This window comes from Amblyomma mixtum, chromosome 9, assembly GCF_055824585.1.
Source record: "Amblyomma mixtum isolate Tamu chromosome 9, ASM5582458v1, whole genome shotgun sequence".
Classification (NCBI taxonomy): domain Eukaryota; kingdom Metazoa; phylum Arthropoda; class Arachnida; order Ixodida; family Ixodidae; genus Amblyomma; species Amblyomma mixtum.
Genome location: NC_143020.1, coordinates 27561943 through 27589695, shown reverse-complemented (window position 1 = coordinate 27589695; position 27753 = coordinate 27561943). Strand labels below are relative to the sequence as shown.

At 43.8% G+C, this 27753-nt stretch overlaps 1 protein-coding gene across 1 annotated transcript; it reads right to left on the bottom strand.

Annotated features, from left to right (window-relative positions):
- Positions 1-66: 66 nt before the first annotated feature.
- On the bottom strand, positions 67-27753 carry LOC149328589 (venom metalloproteinase BumaMPs1-like). Its single transcript, XM_089559032.1, has 13 exons — positions 27550-27753; positions 24720-24812; positions 23114-23240; positions 22161-22208; positions 21931-22049; positions 21741-21812; positions 21479-21621; positions 17930-17979; positions 17339-17447; positions 8199-8369; positions 5245-5395; positions 4177-4299; positions 67-160 (listed from the first exon to the last, which is right to left on the bottom strand). Exons 1-13 carry the CDS (start codon positions 27751-27753, stop codon positions 92-94), a joined length of 1479 nt encoding a protein of 492 aa, XP_089415158.1. The 3' UTR covers positions 67-91.

Sequence of the window (27753 nt, the reverse complement as noted above, 5' to 3'; positions counted from 1 at the left end):
CTCGCGCGGTCGTCGCAACCACCGTGGACATATCGGCCTGCTGGAGCATTTGAAACAGACCCTACGGGATGTGAAACATTTTATTCGTGCTTTATTCTTCTTTACCAACTGGCCTGGGGCGGTACTTCTCCTTAGGAATGCAGTCTCCATTTATGCAGATCTAGTAAAAAAGAAGGTTCAATATCTTCAGAAAAAAGTTCGATTATTTTTATTTAGACAGCAGAAAACAGGCGCTAACAAAAAGCAAGTTTTCCTTGACACTTTTCTCGCACAAAGTTCTCCCCGGTACGTAAAGAGCTATAAATAATGCGTCACTAAAACATCCGCCGCAATTAAAGATTAATTTCGATAGACTTGAAATGATCCCTCTGTCAATCTCTCTGCAGCAGTTCTCCACAAAATACAGGGGAGAGAAGATGCTCATTTTTGCAGGATTTGATAGCAACCAACACTCGACATGCAACAATCAACAGAAGCTAATATGCATAATGTTTGGCGTAGAGTTTTATGAATACTGTTAGTTATTTTGATGAGGTGTTTTTTGACAATTTTCTTTCGTTCTTTTGATCACTTCTTTTGTTCGTGTTGACTTCATTTTCCTTTTCTATCGAAAACCGACTATAACAAAACTGCTCGGCCAGCAAAACGCTTGCCCGACCTGATGGCGGAAGGCTGGTTATTATCATCTTCCTATGTCCACTGCAGCACAATGGCCTCTCCCGTCTCACTCTAATCAACCCGGTCCTGGTTTTGCTGCGGCCATCTTATCCGCGCAAACTTCCTTGTCTGATCCGCCCACTTAACTTTCTGCAACCCCCTGCTACGCTTGGCTTCTCTTGGTATCCAGTGAGTTATCCTTAATGACCATAGGTTATCTTGCGTCCGCATTACATGGCCAGTACAGGCCCATTAATTCCTCTTGATTGCGACTACAATGTCATTAACCCGCGTTTGTTCTCTCACCCACTCCGCCCGCGTCCGCATTACATGGCCAGTACAGGCCCATTAATTCCTCTTGATTGCGACTAGGATGTCATTAACCCGTGTTTGTTCTCTCACCCACTCCGCCCGCGTCCGCATTACATGGCCAGTACAGGCCCATTCATTCCTCTTGATTGCGACTAGGATGTCATTAACCCGTGTTTGTTTTCTCACCCACTGCGCCCGCTTCCGATGTCTTAACGTTAAACCTATCAATTTCCTTTCCATAGTTCACTGCTTTGTACTTAACTTAACCTGAACCCTCTTTGTTAGCCTCCATGTTTCTGCCCCACAGGTGAGTACCAGTAAGATACAGCTGTTATGTACTTATTTCTTGCGGGATATTAGTAAACTGTTATTCATGATCTTACAGTATCAGACAAATGCGCTCCACGCAAATCTTATTTATCTAGTTATTCGACTCTCATCGTCGGGATCTGCTCTCACTTGCAAGCACATTCCCTTACCACTTGCAGCGCCTGGCTACCTATCGTGAACTGTTGTTTCATCTCATTTCATTTCATTTAATATACCCTCAAGGCCCGAGGGCATATTTCATTCTAATACTGTTGGATATTACTTTACTTTTCTGCATAATGTTTTTAAAGCTACCGTTCTGATTTCCCAGTCGGAATCATTGTTCATTCTTCGCAAATTCTCCTCAGAGTTACATAGTAAGATAATATTATAAACGAATTGCAGATTTGTAGTTTATTTCCCTACAACTCTTAACAACAAAGGTTTCCAGTTACAATTTGGCAGTATCTGCTTTAAATATGCAAGTTACTAACATTTGAGAGAACGTGCTTTCCTGCCTAACACCCTTCCTTATTGGAGGAAGGATTGTAGCGGGACGGGTGGAACCGGTGAACCCGATACGCAGTGGCATTGGTAAACTCGTTAACATGTTTGCCCTAGCGGGTGTATGTTAGAGCGATCCTGTCGTATAACCTGTGATAACTCTAAATGTGTTGAGGGACCAAAGAGTTAAAACGCCCTATGTTAAAAAGCTGCTACACTGAACGGAAACTTTCCTTTGCATTACTCCAACCTTCGTTTGCGTGTATACTTTCTTTTCTGCCAGTGTAAGAAATCTCAATATTGCCACAAAAACGCCTACTCAGTCTGCTTCTTTATAAACCTTAGACATTGAGCCCTGCACAGGATAAACATTGCGGCACTATTTAATCTTTAAACAATAGTTTTTAACCGGTCACGTGTCCTCTAGTTTAGAGATTAGGAAAATTAGTTTGCAGTGAACCCATCTTATTCGATCTTCAATTCGGGTCTTTAAGAGTATAAATTATACGGGCGATTTCAAATCATTTAATTCTGCTGATCAATTGCTGCAAAACTATTAGATGGTAGTAACCGGCGGCGTCAAAATGAAAAGTGATATGATTATTCAGATCAAGAAACTAAATTACGAAGGCTTATTTTTTTCCCTTCTCTCATGTCCTCGACGGAAATTTCCCCGATCGTATCAGCCCGAATTCTGTAAACCTTTAAGCTACCAAAGGCTCAAAATCCTCTGCAGGATTGCGCAGTTGGTTTTATCGCCTTTCTATTTTGTAAATATTAAGGTAGTCATGGCATCTTCCGTCCGACTGCCGATGCCAATTATTAGACATTTATTTTAACGAGAGCGATCTGTAAGCACAAAATTTCTGCTTACCGGCCCAGCAAATACGCAAAGTAAAAATCTACAAAAATCGCAGATACAGTTTTACTGCAATAATATAATTGGAATACTAGTGCACTGCATTTGATAAAGTTCGTGGAGGAAAAATGTTTCAGTAATCGTAAAACCAAACCCTCAGTAGAGCGCATTACTTGTAACTACATTTCATAAGCTCCTTGCTTTTTATCTAAATCTCCTTTATGTTGTAGCCTCAGTGTTTTAATCATATCCTGAATACTCAAATTATTCGTAACACTCGCATTTAATACATTGCCTGATAAGGGAGCAACTATAATTTTGTATAGTTTCTTGACACAATTAATAATGTCTTCGGCAGCCTTAATATGGGCTGCAAATGGGTAGCGACATAACACCATACGCATATATACACAGTTCCTGCTTATACAGAATAAGCGAGAACTGACAGTGTTTAAAGGAACCCAGGAGTAAATAAAATATTCGTGCATATATATTACATACATTAGACCTAAATGAGGCAAATTTCCTAATGACGGAAAAACAGCTGTTTTTTCTTGCAAAATACGTTATTGACAAATGTTTAAGCGCAATAATATTCTGTGCCATTTTGTGCGGTGTGCAGTATTAAGGCAACAAAACACTGCTGCTCAATAGAACGTTATAGTTAATTCACCTGTTTAAACCAATTTCTCCGTCTAATATTTCAGATTTGTAAGCAAACGATTGTGCGATTGTAGCGCGATCTTATCTGAACATGACCACAAATATTTCCAAGCTTCAAAGCTAATAACTTTTTATATATTTTGCGGCACCTGTAAGTCTCATGGCCTTTTTCGCCCTGTTACTTTGCATTTCATTGATTAGACCGAAACAGTGCTGTCTCTTACGGTTTGTAGATTTAGCATGAGGACATCCTATTTGATAAGTGGGATGCCTTTACAATTGTTACCTCACTATATGTAAAGCTGAAACATCCACAAAAAAAATGTTGGCTGTGCCAGGTTGGTAAACGACGGAAAGAGAGAAACAAAGTGAAGACAGGCCGAGTTACATAAGGCCTGTATGTGTCACTTCTTTCGCTCCAACTGTCATCGAGCTGTTTCTCTTTTCATCAAACATCCACAACAATGCGCCGTGAAATGTGCGCAAGCGCAACTCTCCTAGACAATTAATGACGACTAGAGACATGTATCGGCTGCCGGTAGCGACCACCGCATGATTTAAATGGATAATATCAGTTGTAATTCTGAGAAAACTACAGAGTGGAGTCGGGCTTACACCGACTAGTTACGACAGCCAGTGAATATCACTGGGGAGCGCCCAATTCTCCAAAGTCCCGCTGCAAAATGTTTAATATTCAAAGCCATGTTCAGCATAGTGATAGCGACGCAAACTAAGAGCGCTTGTGCAGATTTCCGAGGCTTATGTAAATTCACGTGTTAATTAACAGATCGCAACACGCAACATTTAGCAAACAAGACCTTCTCCCAAAGCGACATTAAATTTTCGATGTTCTGTAGTCTAGAATTGCTTACCCCTGGGTGATATCTGGTGCAATTGCTGCCGTCAATGAGTAGCATTGGCCAGAAGTGATTAGCCGCGTTAAATTGTTCTCCGGACACGAAACACCAGGCTTTGCAGTTTTGTATTCCTTTGTTCTGCGGGATTGTAATAGTGCAAAAAATCAGTGTCATGCTTTCAACTTCGAGAAAAAAATTAAACACATCCTTGAATCTGTGAGTGTATTCGCAGCATTTTTAATAAGTGCTTTATAGCACCTTCATGTTTGTATGGAAAAGGTCAGACGTTTCTCAACACTCACAAACTGTCTTCCATTTACCGAAGCGTCGATATTTTCTTGCTATAATGAACTTCAAGGAACAAGCACCGACATAAAAAGGAATTTTTAATGGCCACTTCTTCGAGTTCTCTTTCACAGCTGCAATTATTTCTACTTGATAAGCCAGTGGTTATTCCTTCTTGATAACGCTATTCCCTGTGCGGGCCGCCGTGGTGGCCCTGTGGTTATAGTGCTCGGCTGCTGACCAGAAAGACGCGGGTTCGATCCCGGCCGCGACGGTTGAATTTCTTTGGAGGAGAAATTCTAGAGGCCCGTGTACTGTGCGATGTCAGTGCACGTTAAAGAACCCCAGGTGGTCGAAATTTCCGGAGCCCTTCACTACGGCGCCTCTCATAGCCTTAGTCGCTTTGGGACGTTAAACCCCATAAACCAACCAAAACCAACCAACCTATTCCCTGTGCCTTGTACTCCTCTATATTTGTTCACTGTCCGCAATGCAGTTGCTTGGGAAGAAAATTATTCTTGTTACGCGCCCCTTGTGCCTTTCGGGAACATTATATAGGTTCGGTACTTCACTTTAAGCTATACTGAAATAAGCACTTTGGGCATCACATTATTGTTGGTTCTGGTTTTTAAGACAGGTATTACAGCTGCGCTAAGAAAATTTAGGGTCAAAAGAGCTTTAATCAGGCGTTATTTAAATGCGTTGAACAAAACGCATTTCTTGCTTAAAACTTGTTCACAGCCAAACGTGCTTTCGTAAAACAGGTTAACCTCACCCCTCTAGACCTTTGATACGCACCTTCATAAAATACGTCCTTTTTAGGGTTGGATAGGTCATCTGGCACTGCTTGTCTTTAGTGAGAAATACGCCAGGAATCTTTGATGTAATGTAGTGATTCTTAATCGTTTTGTTTGAGTTCTTCTCGCGCAAACACGTTATTTGTGAGGACCTGCAACAAAGCAAAAAACGTAGAAGAAAATTTCGTTTTCCAGGTCACCTGTGTTCCCGCCTGCTCACAAAACCGAACGCACAGAGCCTAAATATTAAAATTTTCTAGCACATCCTACCGCGTCTTCGTTCAGAGGCAGCTGATCCGAAACCAGCAAAAGAAAGTAGATTCCACGCAGGAAAAGAAGCAGCAAAGAGCACACGTTATCTGCTTTATCGGAGAATATTCTCCACTCAATGGAAAAATGGCTTAGATAAATTCGGTTCATTTTGTTGCGTGCAATTGAATTACCACGCGACAATACAAAACACAGCGGCACATTCCAAAGAGCAGGAATTTAGCTCTAAGCCTACTACGTAAGGTGCTATTTTTTGGGTTCCTTTTAGATGTACCGTGTAAAACGCTTGCATCCACAGACGATGTTTTCTATCATATTAGAAGACATTCGACCTATTGACTCCTTGGTTCAGCTCACTGAAACCCTTCGGGGTTCACGAGCAGAAAACGTAAAGATGAAAGTGAAGTGTACTCTGGTAATGCCATATGAACGCGAATTTAAATCTGTTTCGGCTATAATGCTCTGTTGCTTTAATGCGCTGAATGGTGACAAGGACCAAAGGAGACAGCGACTCAACATGGCGCAACTATCAATTAAAGTTTTTTAAAAAAATTTATTTGAAAAAATAGGTAGCATATCAACGAAAATGAGAGCCACCACTGAGCATGTGTGTCACTTTTTTGTATTAAAAACTGGGTGAGCTGTTTACCAAGAAACGCCACCTCATGTGACGACAGTGACACCACAAAATTGCAGTAGCGAGGGAACGAACAAAATTCCAGATGTACAGTGGCGAAAAAAATACCAGCAAAAGCAAGACGATGTGTTTAGTTGGCCATAGAAAGACTTCTTATTGTAACGGCTCCATGATAATTTCCCATCGTCGCTACATTTTTCATCTGCGCTTATTTTCTCATCCCACAACTAAGTGTCTTCGGGTCCATGCCACTCCGCAACCTCACCTTCTGAAACATAAACGCGGTGGTCTCGCGGTGATTAGTGAGGTCTCGCGTTCATTCCGTTCCATCGAGTTGCGAAAAAAGCCCGTTACCAGAATACTGCTACGGGCCACACCAACGCCGCGCTGAAAGACGTCGTAACGACGGCGTTTGGAGAGGCATTGCCTTGAACCCACACCGACTTATTAGTCTTGAAGCAAGAGGGGATTAAAAAAGACGGCCTAAATTAGAGCAAATACGTCAATGCAAGCCCGCTCAGTGGCACCCAGATGACAGGGTGCCGACCGTGGAGCTTAGCTGCAGCGCTCGTTTGACAAGGTGCCCACATCTCTAATAACTAGCTCCAAACGTATTTCTTGGTAATACGTGACGATCTAAGCTTTTTCGAGGGTTCGCCTACTTAAGCGAGGCCACAACTTGTTGCACCAGTGTAAGGAAGTGAAATGAAACGCGTTTTTCACCTCACTGATGCGGTAAATTTGCGAAATAGTGCAAAGTAATGCTGGAGAAAAACACACCTCCGAGAAGGCAAAACAACAAAAAAGCGAGAGCAACATTCTTCAACGCGCATTTCGCTACCGATAAGGTCTCAAAGGAGAAATAAAGGAAAAACCGGGCAAGTGATCGTTTGTCTATGCGCGTAGGAGGGGACATTGTCAAGCCAATTGTTTCAGAGGAACTGGCTAAATGCGTACACAAGTTACCGCACGCTTTGTTATAATTTTAGGGGCTTTAAATTCATTGATCGCAGAAACATTGGTCTTAGTCGTTCTGCAGTAGTCAAGATGAGAGCAACGTTCACAGATAGGGGTGCAATAAATTTACAAAATAAATTTTTTCTATACTCTGATCAGAAAACCTAAATAAGCTGTTAAAATATGATTAAACGTCGAAATTATCACGGACATTGTATCCTAGAGGACAACGGGAAATTCTTTCCTACTCAATTATGAGACAACTGCTCGCGTTCGGGAAACAGGTTTCGTTGTAAATCTCTCCACCAGGTGGCTATTCTCTGCGGCCTGCACTGAAGAATCTGTGAATACTCTGTTTAAAGCTTCGTTAAAGCCGTTTTGAAAAATTTTTGGTAATGCTCAGGCATCGAACGCTTCTGTATCAAATGCTTTCGCAAGACTTCTGCACATTACCCCACCACTTTCTCTTTATCGAAAACCTCAGGAAATGTCGTTCTCACAGCAGTTTTTCTTTTGTAGTACAGTCAAATAAAGCTATAAATGAATGTTGGAGAGGAGTAATAACCGCAAACTTGACAGGACTGAAGAGCGAGACCGCTCGTCCTGTCCTCTTCTCGCTCTTCAGTCCTGTCAAGTTCGCGGTTATTCCTCCTCTCCAACATGTCAGACCAACTAGCCCAAAGCTTCCCCTTGTTGAACCTATAAATGAATGGTTTATAACAAAAAATGCACTAAACAAGCCTATGGCCTAGTTAAACAACGTGCGCGAGCCGGCCGCTGCTTCATTCTGACGCTTCTGACGTTATTGTTCTGGCGCAGCAATCCTGCGTGGGCTGCTGCGCTGGCGAAGACTTAGCGATGACACAAAATAGACATCGTTGCAGGATTTTGGAAATACACATTTTTTGAGCTCTTTTACTCTTTCCTAGGAGATGAATTTTCAAATATACTTTAATTCCACCATTTCTACTTCTCATGATACTTTTTCTCTAATGTAATTTCAATACTGAGACATTTCTTGTACAGATATATGAAATATATTCCACATAGCCCTTTCAGAACGAGCAAAACAACATAATGAATTTACTTACCACGCTACTAGCGACATGGAATAGTCGCAGCATGACGAGAATTTCATGCTATTTGCAGTTTCTTCAATGTAGCTCATCAAGTAGCCTTGCTCCCAGGGGCAGTTATTTGAGTTTGCTGTAAAATGCGGGATGTGGCCCTGAACTGAAGTCCCATCATGGGAGCAACCTAACCTGCAAATGGATGGTGGTGGTGGTGTAAAACATTTATGTACAGGTATAATACAGGAGGTTATGGATGAGCTGACCCAGAGGGGCCCAGCCCTTACAAATACTAGGGGAAGGTCCCTAGTTCGGGACCCCAGTGGCATCGGCTGCCGCCCGGGCTCGCGCGACCAAGGCCCGTTGGGCCTGCAGGTCAGAGCAGCCGAGCAGGGTCGCCTCCCAGTCCTCCCGGGTTGGGTTGGGGTGAAGGGGGATAGCAGGGTTGGAGGGGCAGGCCCACGCCGTGTGGTAGATGTCCGAAGACTTCTCCGCACAGTGCGGTCAGCTGCCCGAGAAAGAAGGGTCGAAGTGTTTCAGAGCTGCCGGGCACAGCAAAGTATTGGTATATAGACGGAGCAGAAGCCGCTCCTCCGCCTTTGAGAGACCTGTCCACGGGCGGGGATAAAGACCATGGCCAGATTGATAGAGTAAAACGATGTCTTTGAAGGTGTAAGCTGGAATAAATTCAAGTTCCTGATCGTCAGGGTCGGAGGGGAATGTCCGGTGAGAGAGCGCGCGGGCGGCGGCGTCAGCTGCCTCATTTTCCTCAAGGCCCATTTGAGCGGGAGCCCAAACGATACGCCGGTGCGCGGGGTCACCGGTGTAGACGCTGTTTTGAAGAATGCGGTAGGCTAGATACGGTACCGAGCCCTGCTCGACGTTCCGACATGCCCCTCGCGAGTCAGAAATAATTGTTGTTGAATTGGAATCAGATGCAAGTTTGTGTTTTTAAGCGCAAGGCGCGGACTAAACGCGATATGCGGCAACGGCGAGGGTGATCACTGCGACTGCAAAAACTAAATCTGACAAAAGCACACGAGCGACCTAGTGTACGAGAAAGCTCTCACGCCTCGCTCACGGGCTCTTTTAAAGCGAAAGCCTTTAATGCCTCACACTGTCGATAGCAGCCGTGTCGGCAGATGTGTCCGCGTTTTGACGGGGTGCCCACCGAGATATGTGAGACAGTTACTCCATTCCTCAAATACAATTTCAGTTTCTTCATTACAGCCCCTCTTTCTCTTTTTTATTTCACTCCCACTTCCTCCCTTCCTCTACGGTACGGTTCGGGTGTCAACCGAAATGGCAGAAAATTACTGCGCCATTTCCTTTCCTCAAAAAGTGTTGCGTTCAAAGGGCAAGGCATCGCGCCGAACGGGTGGTGGCGTTCCGTGGACTCCGTTGCAGCGCAACATGCTGTCGAGATTCACTCCTAAAGGAGAAACTTAAGCGCCATTAATTAGCAGTCAATTAGTACTCAGTCATTAATCAGTAATTAGTCATTGATTAGTAATTTTTCATTACTTAGTCATCGATTATGTGCTGCGTCATCCAGTGGTGACGTCACCAGTGTCACTTAGGCAAAGTGGTGCGGAGAAAGCTTTCGCCTCTACGCACTTTGGACAGTCAATGTGCCCCCTGAATTTTTTACCATCGCACCACTTGTACGCGCCCGTGATATACAAAGCTTTTTAGGGAAGACTGTCACACAAAGTTTTCAAAATGTCTTTTAGCTAAATTTTTACGGGAGAGCAATGTGAATGTTAGACGGGCTTCAGAAAGCAGGTGATTTATGTTGACTAGTAAAGCTATTAACAAAATACGAAAAGTTATTTTTAAGTGATATTGACAGGTGCCTGACTGCAAATAAAGGTTTGTAGCCAGCCGCTACTAATACCCGTATATATTTTTAATACGAAAGCATTACTAGTTAGACTACGCATTATTTTAATGTATGGTTACGGATTATTTTATTGTATGGCTTAACTTAGGTTGCGTGTTTCATAAATGACGCGGATTCGGCCTAGGAATTATAGTTGAATTCAAAGTGATTCTTTTAGCCTTTTGGCTTGCTGTTGATCAATTTTAGTGTCGGTCGTTTGTTGCTTTTGTGCTGTTGTAGGTTTTAGCTAGATATTACTCGGCCTTGCTATGAAGACACGTTGCAGATTCTGCATGTGGGCATGTTAGCATGTGTAGATGTGATTCGGTGTCTTCTCATCGTAGTCGTGTGTGTGGCGGTTTCTGCTTATGTGTTTGTGCTTATAGTTCTTGCATCATCTTTGTTAGAGACATTTTTAAATGCGGCAAGGAAACTTTGGTTCGCTCTCCTTAGATACGTTGAAACGTGGCCCTTTCATATCTTACAAACCAGCGGTTTTGCTGACTGAGTGCGCACGTGTGTATTCTCGAGACCCCAATGGCTTGTCTCTAAATCCACCTGCTGTTGAAAGTTCGCGCTTTTTCCTGTCGTTACGTCTTTTTCGCTCCTCTCTTTTTTTGTGCAAATTCATTCTTATAAAGCAAAGCTAATGAACTTTCCACATGAAAGTATTAATTGGAGAAAGTGGATGCAAGATCAAGTCTCTCGAGCACCCCGCAAGTACCACAGTAACGCCTACGTATACGTTAAACTATGGATCCCGACTCTTGCCTAGAGGGAGAATTACGTTGCACCATGAATGCGAATGTAGATCCCTGTCCAAAGTAAAAACCATTTAATGCGAAAGCATTATATGTCTCATTAGCACAAAAGCCGGCATCCGTCGCCGTCCATGGCACGAAGTTCTTCATTGGCGTGAACATGTTCTCGCAAGGTTAGCAGTAGGCCATAATATAGTGGTGTCGAAAGCAAAAAAAAAAGTAAAATTTTTTCCGAAGGTGTAGGAAATTGGACCAAGGACCTTCAGACTAAGAGGTGAGAGCGCAAGTCATAGGCCACAAAACTGCGTTGTTTCTAAAAAATAAAGACTAACCTAGTGGATACTGATAAGTAGGTATGTGATTACAAAGGAACTTTGATTAACCTCGCACCAGAGCTCACGATGAGACAAACTTTCGCATTAAAAGAACGTAAGCAGTGTTTAGCGAACCTGCAACGTTTGAGCTCATGCTGGAATGCACTGCTGATTAGTGACTGATAGATACAGGAATCGGATGGCGTGGTCACCCGAGTTCCGTCAACTGTCTCTCGAGATCCGATTCAGACCCAACAGGTCGGCTGCTGTCGCTTCCTGGCTCAGTGCATGTATCGCCGGCTTGGTGGTTTCGGAGTCGATTTTTGCATGCTCCATCTCAGCGACCTTGCCTACGGAATTCACCGGTGGTAATTTTCCTCCAGAGGCTTCGTCCAATGGCTGCCAGCGGAGCTCGTTCGATAGCAAGGGTTGGTGAGCGGTAGCGCATTGGAGAAGGTGCCTGAGACTTGCGTCATCCGGAGTTAAAATAGTACTGATGGCTCCAGAGGCGCTGTTCGATCAGTAATGGCTGTTCGCCGTTGCATGGACAAGGTGCGTCAGGTCCGAAACTGCGCACAATCTCTAAGCGGTACGGACAAGCTGGGTAGAGTGGTCCTGCCTCCTCATAATAGCAGCAGAGAAGCAAGAGCGCAAGAGGGACTAATCTGACCGTGGCAGGCGACCAGTGCAGTGATGGCTAAAAGGTAGACCACCTTCCACGCGTGCAAGTGGGGTGGGGTTCGTATGTAGGTTATCCATCGGATAAAAAAAAAAAACGCATGTCGGTGCAATGGCATAACCAGGCATGGGGTGCGTCCTGATCTCGTAGACCAGAACCGACAAAGTACTCCCTCTCCAAAACAGGATTTGGTAACCTCGTGTAGTACTTGGCCACACCTTCCCACCTGAATACACCAATTAACACTAGGCAATAAGTCCCCAGCGGCTGCGCAGCAGCTGACAAAGGCGGCGGTCAGACCTATGACGTAGCAAAGGGTGCTAAGAATCTTTAGATCCGGACAGGCCACTATTGAAAGCTGAACCAGGCAGCGTATAGCCTTGCAACCTTATCCTGTGCGGTTAGCTTAGCAGGGCTGTTAAATTAACTAGCGGGTAATGAATGGGATGTCAGAAGGCTTAGTCAGGTTAGGACAGATTAATCATACACAGTGCTAAAGGGCGGACATTTACTATGATTTCGCGGATTAACCAACAGACGAGAACAAGGTGTGGAATTCATCATCAATAAGGATATAGCGGACAGCAAAAAGGGATTCTTAGTATTAACGAAAGAGGGAAGTGATCGTAATTAAGCTCAATAAGAGCTACAAAGTGACGGTGGCAGAGGCCTGCGAGCCACACCTTAGAAAGCTTCTATGAAGACTTGAAAACGGCAACAAGCAAAGTAAAAACACAGTTCACTGTACTAATGGGTTATTTCATTGGCAACGGAGACAAGCAGCAAGCTGGATACCAGGCAGTGGGCGACTAGAACACAGGTTGTAGAACAAGGACGGGCAGTTATTAGTAGAGTTCAGAAAAATGAATATTCAACGGATCGTGAATACCTTCTTTCGAGAACTGGCAAATAGGCACCGGACCTGGAAGAGCTCATTGGTGACACTAAAATAAAATAGACTTCGCACTGTGTGCTCACCCTAGTCCCGTGCAAGATGTGGATATCCTCGGAAAGGTGGGTTGTTGCGATCACAGCATTGCCACGCATCATTGTAGTGTCCGGTCGTTCGAGCTCAAGGTCGCAGGAACGGGGCGTTATCATTTTTGTTCCTCATGCGATAAGGAACCGGACTAACCTCCATTGATCATAGACATGAAGAACTGCAAATACCCTTTTCCACATTACTGTAGTTGATTTTGACCTGTTATCTCGAAGTTTCCTTGCCTGCTTTAAAGTGAGCGATGCAGCGAGCGGCAGTCATTCGTTGTTCGACGACTGACGACCCCGTTTGTTACTTACGCCGCTGCCATTTTGCTTGCTTTGTATTTGCTTTTATTTGCTGTATTTGCTTGCTTTGTATTTTTGTTGACATCGAAAAAAATAAGCTTCTCTTTCCACACCGCTGCCGTGCAGTTTGGATCTTTTGCGGGCGCAAGTCAGCCCAAATAAAGAGCTTCGTTTGCAAGTCTTGTTGTTGTCCTCTTGACTCCTGGACTGCTCTCACTACAACGTGACAGTATGGTAAGATCTTGAATAAGCCTCGACATGAAGAGGGAACGGAATACATTGTGCTGTGTTTCCTGCATCAAATGCAACGAAGTTAAAGCTAAAGCTCTTGTGTGCGCTGCCTTCCAAAAATGGTGGGTTCTTAGGGATGAGCGAAATATTATCTGCTTTGCCTGCAGGCTTACTACTTGACACATATGTCCCGAGCTTGATTAAATACACTGTCATTGCTGACGGCATGCTGTTGCTTTCTCGCGACCTAAACCTCTCGACCCCAGAACAAGCGCGGAGTAATATGCCTCTATTTATTTTTTTGTACGGACTACTTCCTTATCTTTCACAGCGTTGCACCTGATGTATGAAACAGAGTACACTGAGGCGGAAGCCTATAAACGAGAGCGGTAAGAGAGAAAGTGGAGGAATTTAGGATCTCGCTGCAGAAGAGATATTACGCTTTAACTGAGGGAGACGGGTCTCCATGTTTAGCCGAACAACGATAATCTCACACATCGTTACGGAGTGCGCTGTAGAAGTAGGTGGTAGGACGGTTCCACAGGATACCGGCAAGCTGTCTCAGGAGACGAAAGCTCAGATTAAGAAACGCCAAAGCATGAGCGCGTCTGACTATACAAATAGAATAGTACTAGCACAGCTATCAAAGTAGATAAATAACCGCAAATTAGCCGCCATAAGGAAGTTTAACAAGGAGAGAATCGAGCATGCTCTAAAGAGTGGACGTAGCCCAAAAACACTGAGAGGGAATTAGAGACAAAAAGGGCTATGTGACTAGCAATATGGATAAGATAGTTGAAATAGTTGAAGAGTTTTATACAATCTATGCAGCAGCCAATTCAATGAGAGCGTTAATTAGAGAGCCAGAAGAGCACATCAACCCCCTCTGTAATGCGAAAGCCCTGAGGGTAAAATAAATGAATGAATGAATGAAATGCGACATCCCGGCAGTTAAGAATGAGGACGTAAAGAAAGCCGCAGAAGCCATGCGAGGCGGAAATGCAACTGGTGAGGATCAGGTAACAGCAGATGGGATGAAGAATCCAGTTGAGATTGTGCTAGACAAACTGGCTACGCATATACTTATTGCCTTGTGACATCGAGCGCACCACAAGCTTCGAAGAAAGGTATCATCATCTGAATTCATGAAAGGCGACGTAAAAACCATACAGCTTTATCTCCATTTCTTATAGAAGGTAATCGCTTATAGAGACAAGAAAACTTAGACTTTAATCAACCAAATGATAACGCAAGTTTTCGCAAAGGCTTGTCGACAAATGACTGTATTCACACCCTCAGTCGGATCATAAATAGATTCGCAGAATTTAAGAAACCCCTAGATATAGCCATCATTGATTACGATAAAGCATTCAGTTCAGTGGAAACCTCAGCAGCCACGCAGAAATTAAGGATTCAGGGTGGAAATGAGCCTTATGTAAAACTATTGGAAGGTATCTATAACGGCTGCACAGTTACCATAGTGCTTCATAAAGTCACCTATAAAATTTCAATAAGGAAATATGTGAAGCAGGGAGACAGGATATTGCCAATGCTATTCACCGTCTCTTTATACGAGGTATTGTGAGGCTTGGATGGGGAAAACTGGGGAATAAGAGTTAATGAAGAAAAGCTCAGTAATCCGCGGTTCGCTGATAACATTATCTTAATAAGTCACTCTAAGGATGAGCCCAAGAACATGACCAATTATTTATACAGGCAGAGCCGAGCGGTGGATCTTAAATTTATTATGCAGAAAACCAAAATACAGTCTCGGAACAGACCAGCATTTTAAAATTGGCAGTGAGGTGCTGGAAGTGGTACGGCAGTATGTGTGCTTGGGGCAGGTAGTACCACAGATCCGGATCGCGAGAGAAAAAATTAGAAGAATAAGAATTGGGTGGAGCGCATTTGGCACGCTCTCTCAGATCACGAATGGCAGTTAACCAATATCCCAATATCCTTTTATCAATATACCAATATGCCAATACTAATTTACCAATATACCAATATCCCTCAAGAGAACAGTATATAAGAGCTGCATCTCACCGGTACTCTTATTTGAGGTAGGAACGTGGAGGATAACGAAAAGGGTTAAACTAAAATTGAGGTCAACGCAGCGATTTATGGAAAGGGAAAATATAGGTGTAACGGTAAGGGACAAGAAGAGGACATAGTAGGCCAGAGAACAAAGGCAGGTACCATTCGTTAGAAATGGAAATTGCTTTGGGTCTGGCAAGTAATAGAAAGGCCAGATAAGAGATGCTCTTTAAGGTTAATAGACAGGATACCAAGAGGAGCCAAGCGTAGCAGGTTTCGGCAGAAAGCTAGGTAGGCGCATATGATAGAGTATTTTGCGGGAATAAGGTTCCCGTAGCTGGCATTGGACAGGGTTAACTGCAGAGGTATAGGATGGGACGCAGTCAGATTGATGATGACAAAGCGTCCGGTCAGCGATTCCATAGCCATTCGCCTGGCGAGGAACATGCCTATGTGGGCATAACCCGTGTAGGGGCACCGGAAACACGTTATTTTTGGACAGCCGGGCTCATCTCATCTATGACATTCTTGGCCAGTGAAACAAAAGGGGTTCGATTTTAGGCAGACTGAACCATTTGAGTTCTTCGTGGACAATGCGCCGAACGTGCTGGCACTAGGCGCCTTCTCTGCTGCCGAAGGATGGCCAAAAGGCGCTGGGCGCCAGGCTCTGGACGTCTCAGTTGCAATGCCGGGCCCACTGTCGTCGCAGAAGCAGTACGCTATGGGCAGTGCTCTAGTCCCGCAAACAGCCCCGCCTTCACAGCACGCTTGAGGTGGCGAAGTTTCTTCTCCTGCGTCTTGTGGATATCCGTTCGCTTAAGCTGAAGGGCGATGACTTCGATCTACATCCGCGCATTTTGGTTGCTTTGCCGGTTCCCAGAGTGTAGTTCACCTTCCTTTCTCCCGGCAATTACCTATGCGAAAGATGGCCAGAAGATTGAAGCAAAATGCCTATTAGGAGCTCTGGGTGGCCTCATGGTTTTCATACCATGCTCGAGCGGACTCTTTAAGCACAAAGTAAAGTTTCTTGAGCTTTCGTTCTTCGCTACTGCCTTTGTAACGGCGCACTCGATCGAAGGCCTCCGTCAGTGTTCAGCGCCTTCGAAAATATCGCTGTGAAAAGATCTGGGTGTTTGCGCGGTAATTAGAGAACAGGCGCAGGTAGCCTCTTATTGCCACTTGCGCTGGAGACGACGTCCAAAACTGCCCCGCCCATTTTAAAATGGGAGGCGACTCTTCGGGCCTACTGTGGCAAGGTCTTTAGTCAACCAACATGAGATCTTTATGGATGCTGGACGGTGTACGCGTGTCGATGAGCGTGGCGCGTGCCTTCATCAGACCGGACTTTACAGGATGGAGCAGGATTGCTAGGAAACAAGTGTATTTCATTGGTCTCTGAGGCGTCAGCAGGACGGAGAAAATATCTAGTCTTCTCTTCGACTGCATCTATATCGACCCGTAATTCGCCACTACGCCACGCATTATGGTTAACGGTTTATTGTTATGGTTTGAAATTGATTATTTTCAATCTTTTGGGTTCCTACGAGGCTTACACACATGCTCACACAATGCTGTGTAAACTAAAGGGCTCAGTAAAGCAGCAAGTTGGGCTAGTTGGTATCCATCCATCTAAAAACGGCGCTCAGAACAACACGCAAAACACACGGAGAACGGACAGGACAAGAGCGCACTAGTGTTTTTCGACCAAGCTTCAGTTGCTAGTGCGCTCTTGTCCTGTCCGTTGTGCGCTGTTTTTAGATAAACTAAAGGGCACCATTGCAAGGTGAATCTGCTGCAAGCTGCACTTGTTTCCTCCTTTTATTCCAACCAGTTACCAGCGTCTTAACTGATCAGCTCATTTTTAATACATGTGTGCCAATTTATTATTTCGCGCCCATTCTGTATTGAAGTTACATCGTGATTACACAAAGTTATAGAAAAAAACTCTTCAATATTCTGGATAAACTTACGTGTGTCCTATTTCGTGGGCAATGATACGAATGCCGATGTAAGTGTAGGCGACGTCTTCACCAAGTCCTACTCTTGTTCTCAGGCACGCCGATCCAACGAAGGCATAACCTTGAGTATATATCACAAGAAGCAGAAAAAATAGAAAAAAAGAGTTTATTAAATGACGCATTGACATGATCCTGTAAGCTCTTATAGCCCTCTGAAACAGACTTCAGGTTCAACGTGTCACTACTTTCTTCCTTGGACGTTACATGTAAAGACTAAATATGAGTGTAGTTTCTGCTTTCCTTACATCTACACTCACCGTGATAAATTAATGAAACTTAACTTTGGGAAAGAAATATGATTTCTTTGAATCAAATGAATTGCCATAGATTTAATGCTTCACGTTCTTAACCGCACACCTGAGGCAAGGCTGAATATTTAGGCTTCATAAAAAATGGCGCTAAGATTCTTTTTTTTTGTATTACTGCATTTCATAAGCTCCTGTCAGCGGGTTAATGTTTTCACAAAGAACGGCATACCGTGACTGAGCCACATTTTCAAAAGAAAATCCTTCTATAATTTGCCAAAACAAAATTGAGCTTCACCTTGCAGAGTTTGCTCCACTCTATCACCTTGAACAGCCGCCATATCGTACCTGCGAGAACAATAGCATAGCAGAAATTCATTAGAATTTTTTTGAGACAATGTGGTCAATTTTTTCATTCGTTACGCAGCAAAAATCACTCTTATCTATTGACCAAATATCTGACGACATTGCATGACTTGGTATTTCTGTCAATTTAAAGCCTCATTTAAGCAAAGCTAGTATGTGCATGGAGTGAGTCATCCTAGAAAAGGCATCTTCATTCTTCCAGCTCTGCCAACTTTTATGTAATCTAAATTATCGATCGATCACTGTGAGCAAGCACTTTTGAAATTTCCATTTTTGTTTAGGACTACTGGAGAGCTTCCTAACAAATAGGTTACTGCAGTAAGTAGTCCTAGCTGACCTAATTTCATTGTTCAAACGATCGTGCAACGCTTTGAATTGAGCCAAAAGGGTGGTATCCTTAGTTGTAATGAATTTAGCGAACATCCTGTGTTTCTTTTTCGCGAGTCCTAAGACGTGCAGACATCCAAGGTTTGCGAGCATTTTTTGGCCTCCTTACTTCAGTGACAGGAAAACATTCTTGACAGAGGGGTAAAAAAAACGTTTCGAGGTTCTTTTGTGAAATGAACTGCCGGCTATAATTTGACTACTTCTTTTAAGGGGTTGTTTCTCAATGTGCAAGAAAATAGGGAGGTGGTCACCAATGTCTGCCGCGAGGCGTCCCGCAGTAAAAGGTACACTATAATTCATGATGAAAATTTCTATAGTGGAAGATTTAGGAATTGTGCGTGTAGGTCTACTAACGACATTTTGGAAGCCCGCGCATTGCAGTATAGTTCTTTGTGGTGGGCGATATAGTGCTGTAAAGATTTGTCGGGCAGATTGGACTATAAGCATCTCGATATGCTTGTCGTGCACACATTGGTCTGATAAGACCTGGCACGAGTTGTTTTCTTTTTTTAGAAGGGCAGCGCCCCCACCACATTTCAAGTTGCGATTAAGAAAGAATGTCTCGAATCCGGGACTCCGAATAACATCGGTATCGAAGCGATACCATGTTTCAGAAGCATGGTTATGTCAAATGAACAAGCAGGGCTTGTAAAAAGATTAGTCAATTCATATGTCTTACTTAGAGCAGACTGTATGTTCAAATCTAGGATTTGCAAGCATTTACCGCGGTTGTTATTTCTTACATAGCAGTTAAATTCCAATGGTGGGAGGAGTGGCGTCTCTTCCATACAAGTGAAAGAATACTTAGAAACTAATCTAAATTTCACACCTTATCTCTTGAATATGCATAGTCGTTGAATGAATGGTTTTTCCGACTTCAGCGTTGCCTCAAAACAGGCCTTAAAAAGGTTTCTAACGCTTCTTTGAATGATTTAGGTAAAGCAGGGCACAGCAGAGGTCAAGGTCCAGATAAGCGGCAGTTGCATTGTGATATATAGTGATCCCGCTTTTTATATTTCCTGCATTGTTTGTTTCCAATTCTTTGGGGTTAAAAATATTTTGCAACGAGTGCTTGCCGAAGTACAGAGGGCAAAAGACATGCCTAGAACAATCAAACTGTGTGTTCCACCGCTCCCAAAGCCACTGCGACCAAGAAGGTAAAAAATGACGATCAAATTCTATGAGTTTAACTGCACATGTTTACATCAAACCATTTTTAACCAAATATTATCGCTAGTTATCGCGTGTTAAACCTGAAACACGCTCAGAACGAGTTCTATACGAGGTCTGTTAGAAACGTATCCGACCTTTGCCCGTAGAAAAACAACTTGCTTAACTGCAGCGTTCCAAACCTAGTCACCTTCAAAGTAGTCTACTTGGGACTCCACACACTTCTCCCAGCGGTGCTGCCATTTTGGGAAGTATTCCGAAAAGGCCCCTTTCGGAATGGAGTTTAGCTCAGCTGTCGTTGCAGCCATAATGTTCTTCCTTGTCTGAAATCGCGCTCCTTTCAATGGCCTTTTGATTTTCGGAACCAGCCAGAAATCGCAGGGGCCATATCAGGACAGTAAGGAGTCTGTTGATCTACAGGAGTCTGGTTTTTCGCCAAAATAGTCTGAATAAAGTTCGAGGCATGTGCAGGAGCATTGTCGTGATGGATGCGCCACTTTCCTGTTGACCTCAACTCCAGGTTCTTGCGCCGCAAAGCATAACGTAGGCAACAAAGGACATCCCTGTAGCACTCTTTGGTCATTGCTTGACCCTGTGGAGTGCGTACTCGTGGTCTGCCACACATAGGGTGTCAAAGGAAGCAGTCAGCATCACTTTCACATTGCTGCGCACTTGGCGGGCCTTCAGAAGTCTTGGTGACGTGGAATGCTTCCGCTGTGACGACTGGGATCTGGTTTCCGGGTCGTACCTGTACACCCAAGACTCGTCACCAGTTATTACGATGTTGATGAAGTCGGGGTCACTGTTTGCGGAATCCAGCATGTCCTGTGAGACTTCAACATGAAGCTGCTTTTGCTCCACCGTGAGCAGCTTCGGCATGAATTTAGCCGCAACTCTCTCCATGGACAAATCTTCGGTGATAATGGAATGTGCAGAAAAATTGGTCATGTGTACCTCTTCCTCAATTTCTCGGATAGTCACGCGACGGTCCCGCATCACCACAGCGTTCAGTTCGGCAATGACCTGGTCATTTCGGCATGTTGTTGGCCGTTTGGAGCGTGGCTCGCTCTCCACCGATGTGCGGCCACCTTTAAATCAATTGTACCACTGCTTAATCTGTGTGCTGCTCCTAGCATCGTCACCGAAAGCCGTCTGAATATTCCGAATGGTTTCCACTTGGCTATCGCCAAGTTTATGGCAAAATTTGATGCAGTAGCGCTGCTCCTGTCACTCCGCCATTTTCCTTGCAATAAAAAACCGACGGGACCACTGCGCACCGCCTCACTCAAATGCTGCGTCCCAGCGACTGACGCTATCAGCAGGCGGGAAAAAATTCGTGCATGCGCAAGAAGGTGAAAGGTCACGTGATGCAAGCGCGCTTGTTTCATATCCGTCAGGTGTTCGCAAAAAAAAAATAAAGTCGGATACTTTTCTAACAGACCTCGTACATGCGTTTTGCCCTCTATACTTAGGCAAGCGGCAGTCGGTAGCCTTTCCTTCCCGTCCATATTTCTCCAGCCGAGCTGCAGCATATGATACTCAGATGCACTCTTAGATCCTGCAGGGCTCTCTTTAAAACACTGCACATCTGCGCGTGATTGCCATTTCTGCATGGTAATCCCTTCACTGACACGCTGCAACCCCCCCCCCCCCCTCTCTCCCTCTCATACACAAAATTGCAGAGGTACGCTTCATTTCCCGAATGCCAATTACATTCAGAGGCCAATATAGATATCCCGTTCCGTGATTTTTCCAACTCGAGGTTTGAGGACTCCTCAGCCAGAGGTAGTTGCAGATTGCTTGAAAGTGTCAAGGATCCATGCGTACATCTGTAGACAATATTCGAACAGAAAGTTTCAACCTTCACCGAACATCGAGTTGGATTTATCCCCAAAAGACCGCTTCATTCGTGCGTTTTACATACCCTGTGATGAAGAATATTATGTCATATTTTTTATAATCCTTCGGATTTTCATCAGTGAAGTTAACCAAGGCATAAAGAGAGTCCAGGCCATTGATCACGTTGTGCCCTGGCCAAACGAACTTGTGGTACTTCTCTTTCTGACTCTGAGATGAAAAAAAAGTGGATTGTCAAATAGGAAACACTCTCTCAATGATTCGCCTAGTTTAAAAGCAATAATATTTTAAATTATGTAATTAGAAAATTTAGAAAAAGCTGAGCTCACCTTTGTAATTTTTACACTACGGAATATTAACCTGATTGCTGGCCGGGATACCGTGCGATAGCGAAGGTTGATCTGAAAAACAAACAATACTCTCAGCGTGTGAAGCATTACTTCGTTTCCTTATGTTTACGAGTGTTATTTTACGAAACGTTCGCACGTTATGTCTAGACGTAACAAAGGCGTTACTTACACAGTTGAATTCAATCACTAGGTAACGCATCATTTTCCTTTTGCTCTTGAAGCCGGCACGAAACTTAGCGTCCACAACCACTTTTACTTCAGGGTATATGATCGGAATATCGTATACACCTAAAATTGGAAATAGGCGTGATTCTCAGCACAAGATGTCATAAAAACGAGCGGGATAGAATTTTAGCTAGAATTGAGTATTTTCATAGATGCTGATGTACGATCGCTTACTTCCTGCCCTTTCTGAAGGCGCTGCTTTTGGTTGCTGGATGGCTTCCCCTGGGAAAAAAAGGAGAAGCTGAATTATAACCATTTTTCGACAGAACGATCAAACCACCTTCCAGCTACCCGAGCTCCCCCAGAAGGTGTATCTTTCTGGAATTATTCTAGGTGCCTACTCTCCCGTATTGATTCTTACGAAATGTGTCAGTTTTCTGAAGTGATTATATTATATGCAATTTGCTCATACGATTATTTAGGATGTATTTAGTCGTGAGCATGATTGTGAAAGCATAACACCAGCCAGGCCTCATTGACTAAAGCCTACGGCCTTGACTTCAGTAAACAAGGCCTTCAGTGCAAATTTTAGAATGTACTGTACAGATAGCCATTTCTTGTTTTGCTCAACATTAGATAACGTATCTCGGATGTACACGCACTCAACTCGTATTGACTGCTTGTACATTCCGGGGACATGAAAGGGTATTCGGCGCGTTCAGAAGCTTTGGCGCGTGGAGAAGCTGGGGTCCTCTATGATGTTCACTTTACAACATACGCTATCTACTGCTGCCATGGGCACAGAGAGATTCTCAGTGAATCGTGCGCCGTCTCTACGTCCATACCCCACACCATGGCTTTGGTTCTTGTTTCTTTAGCTAATCAGCAGGATGGGTATCACGCGATTGAAAAAAAATTTCGATTTGCTTCTGCTATGAACCAAAGCATACCTTCTCGACATGTCCCACTGATTCAACTATCTCTCACTTGCGTGCCAGCCAACAAAAACGGGGCAAAATTTCGAGCCATTTCCGTGCCGAAGTACCGTGCTGAAAGCGAGCCCCTACTCTTGCCTTCGCGTTGCCGGGTTTAAAATCAAGAGCAATATAGGTTGCTGGAAAACAGCACATTTCCTGTTCCAATTTGGTATACCACTGCGCGCGGTAGTGAGAGTAAAGCAGTCTTACCAAGTACTGTTGGTGTATCAGACGACTCCTTCTCAATAGGTTCCAAAAGGTGAGCGTAATGACCTTCACTGGAACGCCCCATCTCCTCCATTGGCCTAATCTTCAAGTTCGGTCCAACCACGCCTTCCTTAACACGAAAAGAATTTTGAAGAGAGCAGAGCGTAAAAAAAACAAAACGCCTGGACTTGGCCGCAATCTTTCAGTAAACACGTGTCACATGAGTGGAAGTAACGCTTCTGCTGCGCGCCTCTTTCAAAAATGAAATCAAAATGAAATCGAAATGACAGTATATTACTCATTCGATTTGATCATAACGGGAAAGCACTGAAGCTGTGCGCAAGAAACAATTTTCAAAGCGCCCTAAGCACCACGAGAAACGGTATCCCTATGAACACATCAAGCTGATCCTCAAGTAACTTTGATTTCCGTTTCGTTCGTTTCGCTGTATAAACCAAATAACCACTTTCTCTTGCTTTATGCATGATTTTATTATTGCTTGAATTCACATGGATATAAGTATATATACTTTCTGTCAGGCCGGAACAAACACCTCCCTTTTGTAAGAAAGTCCGTTACGATTCCTTTCAACTAATGTAATCGTTAATGTGGCCTCCATATTGATACTTCTTTTGGGCAGAATAGTACGTACACGCCTTTGCTGTTGTACACAAAGGCAGGTTTCTAATGTCTCTTGATACGCAAAAGGCAAAAGTACCTGTGTGACGGCTTAGGTATTGGAGTGTTGTTCGCCGATTTTTGAAATTGCACTAGAAGTAGTGGCCTCCCAATGCGGAGAACCACGAGAGCATATGTTGCGTCTAAGCATTCTGACACCATCAGAATTTCCATTTCTTCTCCAACTATTCTAAATATACATTCAGAGCTTCTTCCTTCGTATTGATGCGACATGAAAGTAAGCGTTCATATATCCGTCATCTTTCCACAAGTTCGCTGCAGGAAAAAAGCTTGTTTTCTACCACCCGTTACAACTGTTTTCAACCAGATTCGGCATAGGGTCACAGAAAATTTGTGTAGCCTGCCGATGTACATAAACCTCTGCCCCTGCCTTACACGAACGTGTTTCTTTTCGTGATATCAGCTCTGCCCATCACTAGACCACCAATTTCAGTTTACTCTGGGGTTGACGGCTCAAGCTTCACTCCACTTGCTCTGAAATGGCTGAAGTTTTGCTTCCATTTTTCTCCACTGGGGCACATCGAGGGAGTGAATCGTCCACGCTTTCGTGAAGTGCCTAAAAAGCAGCCAGTTTTCGTTTCGGTTTCTTTGACCAAGTAAACACGATCGCAGATTTCTCATCAGACTTTGCTTCTTTCAGCATTGGATCAATGGCTATAATTTAGACACAGAAAAGGTAGATTACAATTAGCCATCGTTGATTTGGCCAGAGGTCAGAATGCCTACAAGGATGCACTGCATTGCTTTTCTGCAGTGTTCCTGTTTTCCTCTCGAGGTTATATGCAAAGTAATGGATAAAATTACGAGAAGGTTAGTTACTGCAGTCAGCACGAACATTTTGTCATTTCTTCAGCTGGCCGAATCATTGCCACTCTCAATGCATACCACAGAAAACGCAGAGGTCACTTACAACTTTCCACGAGCCGTCTTCTTCGGAAACCATGACTGACGCAAAATGTTTTTCGTCGTGGTACAAGTCCTCTTCTAAGGCGTCCACATTAAACTAGGACAACATAATTGTGATAAAAAATAAGGTTAAGAATAGTAAAGCATGGTCAATGTTATTTTTTTTTCACAAAATGCACGGTGCTAACGTTCTACACAATTACTTGATGTAAAGTGATTTATTCACCATGGAACCAAAACTCCTACATCCCTCTCAATGTAAACTGTGCCATTTTAAACCCGTAGATATTAGTGTTATCACATTTTCTTAGGTATAGCTTTCTCAGTACATTTTTCTGCGCTGCAAATAGAATGTTCATATACTTTCATTTCTAATTTTGTTAATCCCACCTGAAAAATAAAGATTTATTTTCCACACATCCAGCTCCGACTTTCTTCTGCAGTAGTGACGGTCAGATGCTGCGGAGCACATTGAAGGCGGCTATTTGCTTACTGCTCGCAATATTACTACAATAATGAACTGTATCGGATTTCCGAATTTTGTAATCGCTAGTTTAGTGAAGGTTTCAATTTACAAGCCCAAAGCACCACACTTGATTGGAGTTCAATCTGTGTGGAAATCACCGGCATCAGGGAAAAAAAGACTCTTGCGTTTGCAGCTGTAAACAAACCGGTTGTAAGCAAAATGAATGCTGGGCAACCAAAACGTTATAGCTATTTGAACATGGCAGGGATGCTGTTCTTTGTGATAGTGTATTAAATCATTAACAAAAGACAACATTATGCACCGAAATTTCACTTTCCTATGTATCGAACAATTCTGCAATTTAGTTTTCTCAATGCAGAGGTGGGGAATGTTTATGGGTGACTGTAGAGAAATGAACGCGCATTATAATGCACGGTGTATAATACATAGAGTATCTGTACTTAGGTCCAGAAGTCTTTCTACGTAACGTACAGCGTTTTATTTTCATGGTTTTCTTAAATTACGATTCAAATTTGACAGCCATCTTTACAGTCCTTGTCAAGGGTCGCCACTGCGCTAGCTGTCTTCGCCACACGCTCAGTTCTATGCCCCACCGACATCGCGAACCCTTCGACACGCTCAGACTTCTAAGGCTGTCAAACATCTCGAGCTTGATGACAACCTATAGCGCTTCATTACTTGCTGCCAGCCGCGAGAGCACAGGAATCCGCTAATCTTCACGCTCATCAGCTTATAAGTCCCGCAGCATACTGTATATGGGCTAGTCATCGTTCTTCAATACGTTCAGGGTGTTATTCAGTACCCTTTTTTTATTTTAAGAGTGAAATGCTTTCAACTCCCATATATTCTCCACATAATCCGGCTGACATAGTCCGGGAACTGTAGCTAGCCTATAGCCGAACATGTCGCCGAACCTGAAGCGATCTTAAAGAATCTGCGTTAATAGCGTGCCATGAGAGGAAGCATGCGGTGCGAGCATTAGAATCCTCTGCTGAGAAGGTGAAGATCAGGTCTTTCTGATTCAGATCTATTTCATCCAGAATCTTTAATAGACCGGGCGTCCATAATAAAACTGAAGGAGGCGGTAAAGGGTGTCTCAGAAGGCGTACATTCTTGTGCCCATGCGATGCCGCGAATATTATGGTTGTGTTTGGCTACACGCCGGTGCTGTTGACTTATAAGCGCATGCGTCTCTGCTTTGCTCTGCGCTGCCACGAGGTTGACGGCAGAAATGGTGCTTACTGGGGTGGGAGACGTGGAATTACATGGCCATGACCCATTTCATGAATGCGGCCTGCACCATCTGTAACTAATACTAGACAGTGGTATGTAACAGTGCAAAATTATTCCATGTTTTCATCCACGTTTAAAGACAAAAGAGGCTGCAATTTTAGACAACCATTTAATTGCGTCACACATCTCATGTCATTCTCGGCTATCGTGCAGTGCTCAGCGCGCACACAAGCAAGCAGACTCAACACTTACAGCAACGAGGAAGAAGGGGATGCTACGAGAGCTGCCCCTCAACGCATTAAGTTCCCTCTTACCCCAATGCCTCCTCCCCCAACCTTACTTTAAGCTTCTTGATACCACCCTCCCCACCACTCGCTCTACGGTACGTTTGCGCTGTGGAAATGGTCACCACTGAATTATCGCATTGTGCTGCTTTCCTTCGCTTTTTCGACACCTCACAATCTTCCTATCTTCTTCAACATCTTTACATTGCCCTTCCCATCCTTCGCTGTCTTTCACAAGCGCAAGCGGAGCCCTCTGCGCACACGATGAAATCGCCCAACATCTCGGCTCTTAAGGGGGCCCATACTAGCTAAAGCCAGTAGAAGACAGAGCTGGTATACTCAACTACAGTTTGATTACTCAAGTGCTTGTTTCTTAGAGGCCTCTAGCATTAAAATATGTTTCATCATTCAATCGGTTTATTCCCTTCGTCAAATTTCGATACGCTTTGCCATTATGGCTCGGATTTGTTCATTGACTTTCGTGATTGCTACAAACTAAAGGATTAGAACGCCGGCTCCTCGAACAAGTTTACAAATTTTGAAACTTTTATCACTTATTCAAAACAATACTTCCCCGCAGCAAAATAAACTCAATACATAAACCGTTGAACAAGCACATACCTACTAGCTATATAACTTTCTGGCGCCGTCTTGTAGAAATCTGTAAACCTTCTATTCTCTCCTCTAGGCCTTCTAATTTTTGGTCTGAACACGAGCAATAAACGCTCTTAACCACAATGGACTAATAATCAAGACATCCGAATGATGCTTGCTGCGGCAAAATTTGATTTAACTAGAGGCTGATAACTGCGAAATTTTGCGGCACTTACGTAAGTATGCCGCGGCACGCCTTGCCAGTCCTCTATTAATACAAAATCGTCGGGCAGTACAGCGCTTTTCTTGAGGTTGAGAGTAATTTTGTCGTTTACTCTTAGCACCCTTGTACCGAGGTCATCCCGAACATCGAAGAGCTGCGGGTACACGACGGCCGCATGTTCTGGCACTGTGAAATAGGCATGTAATGAAAACAACAT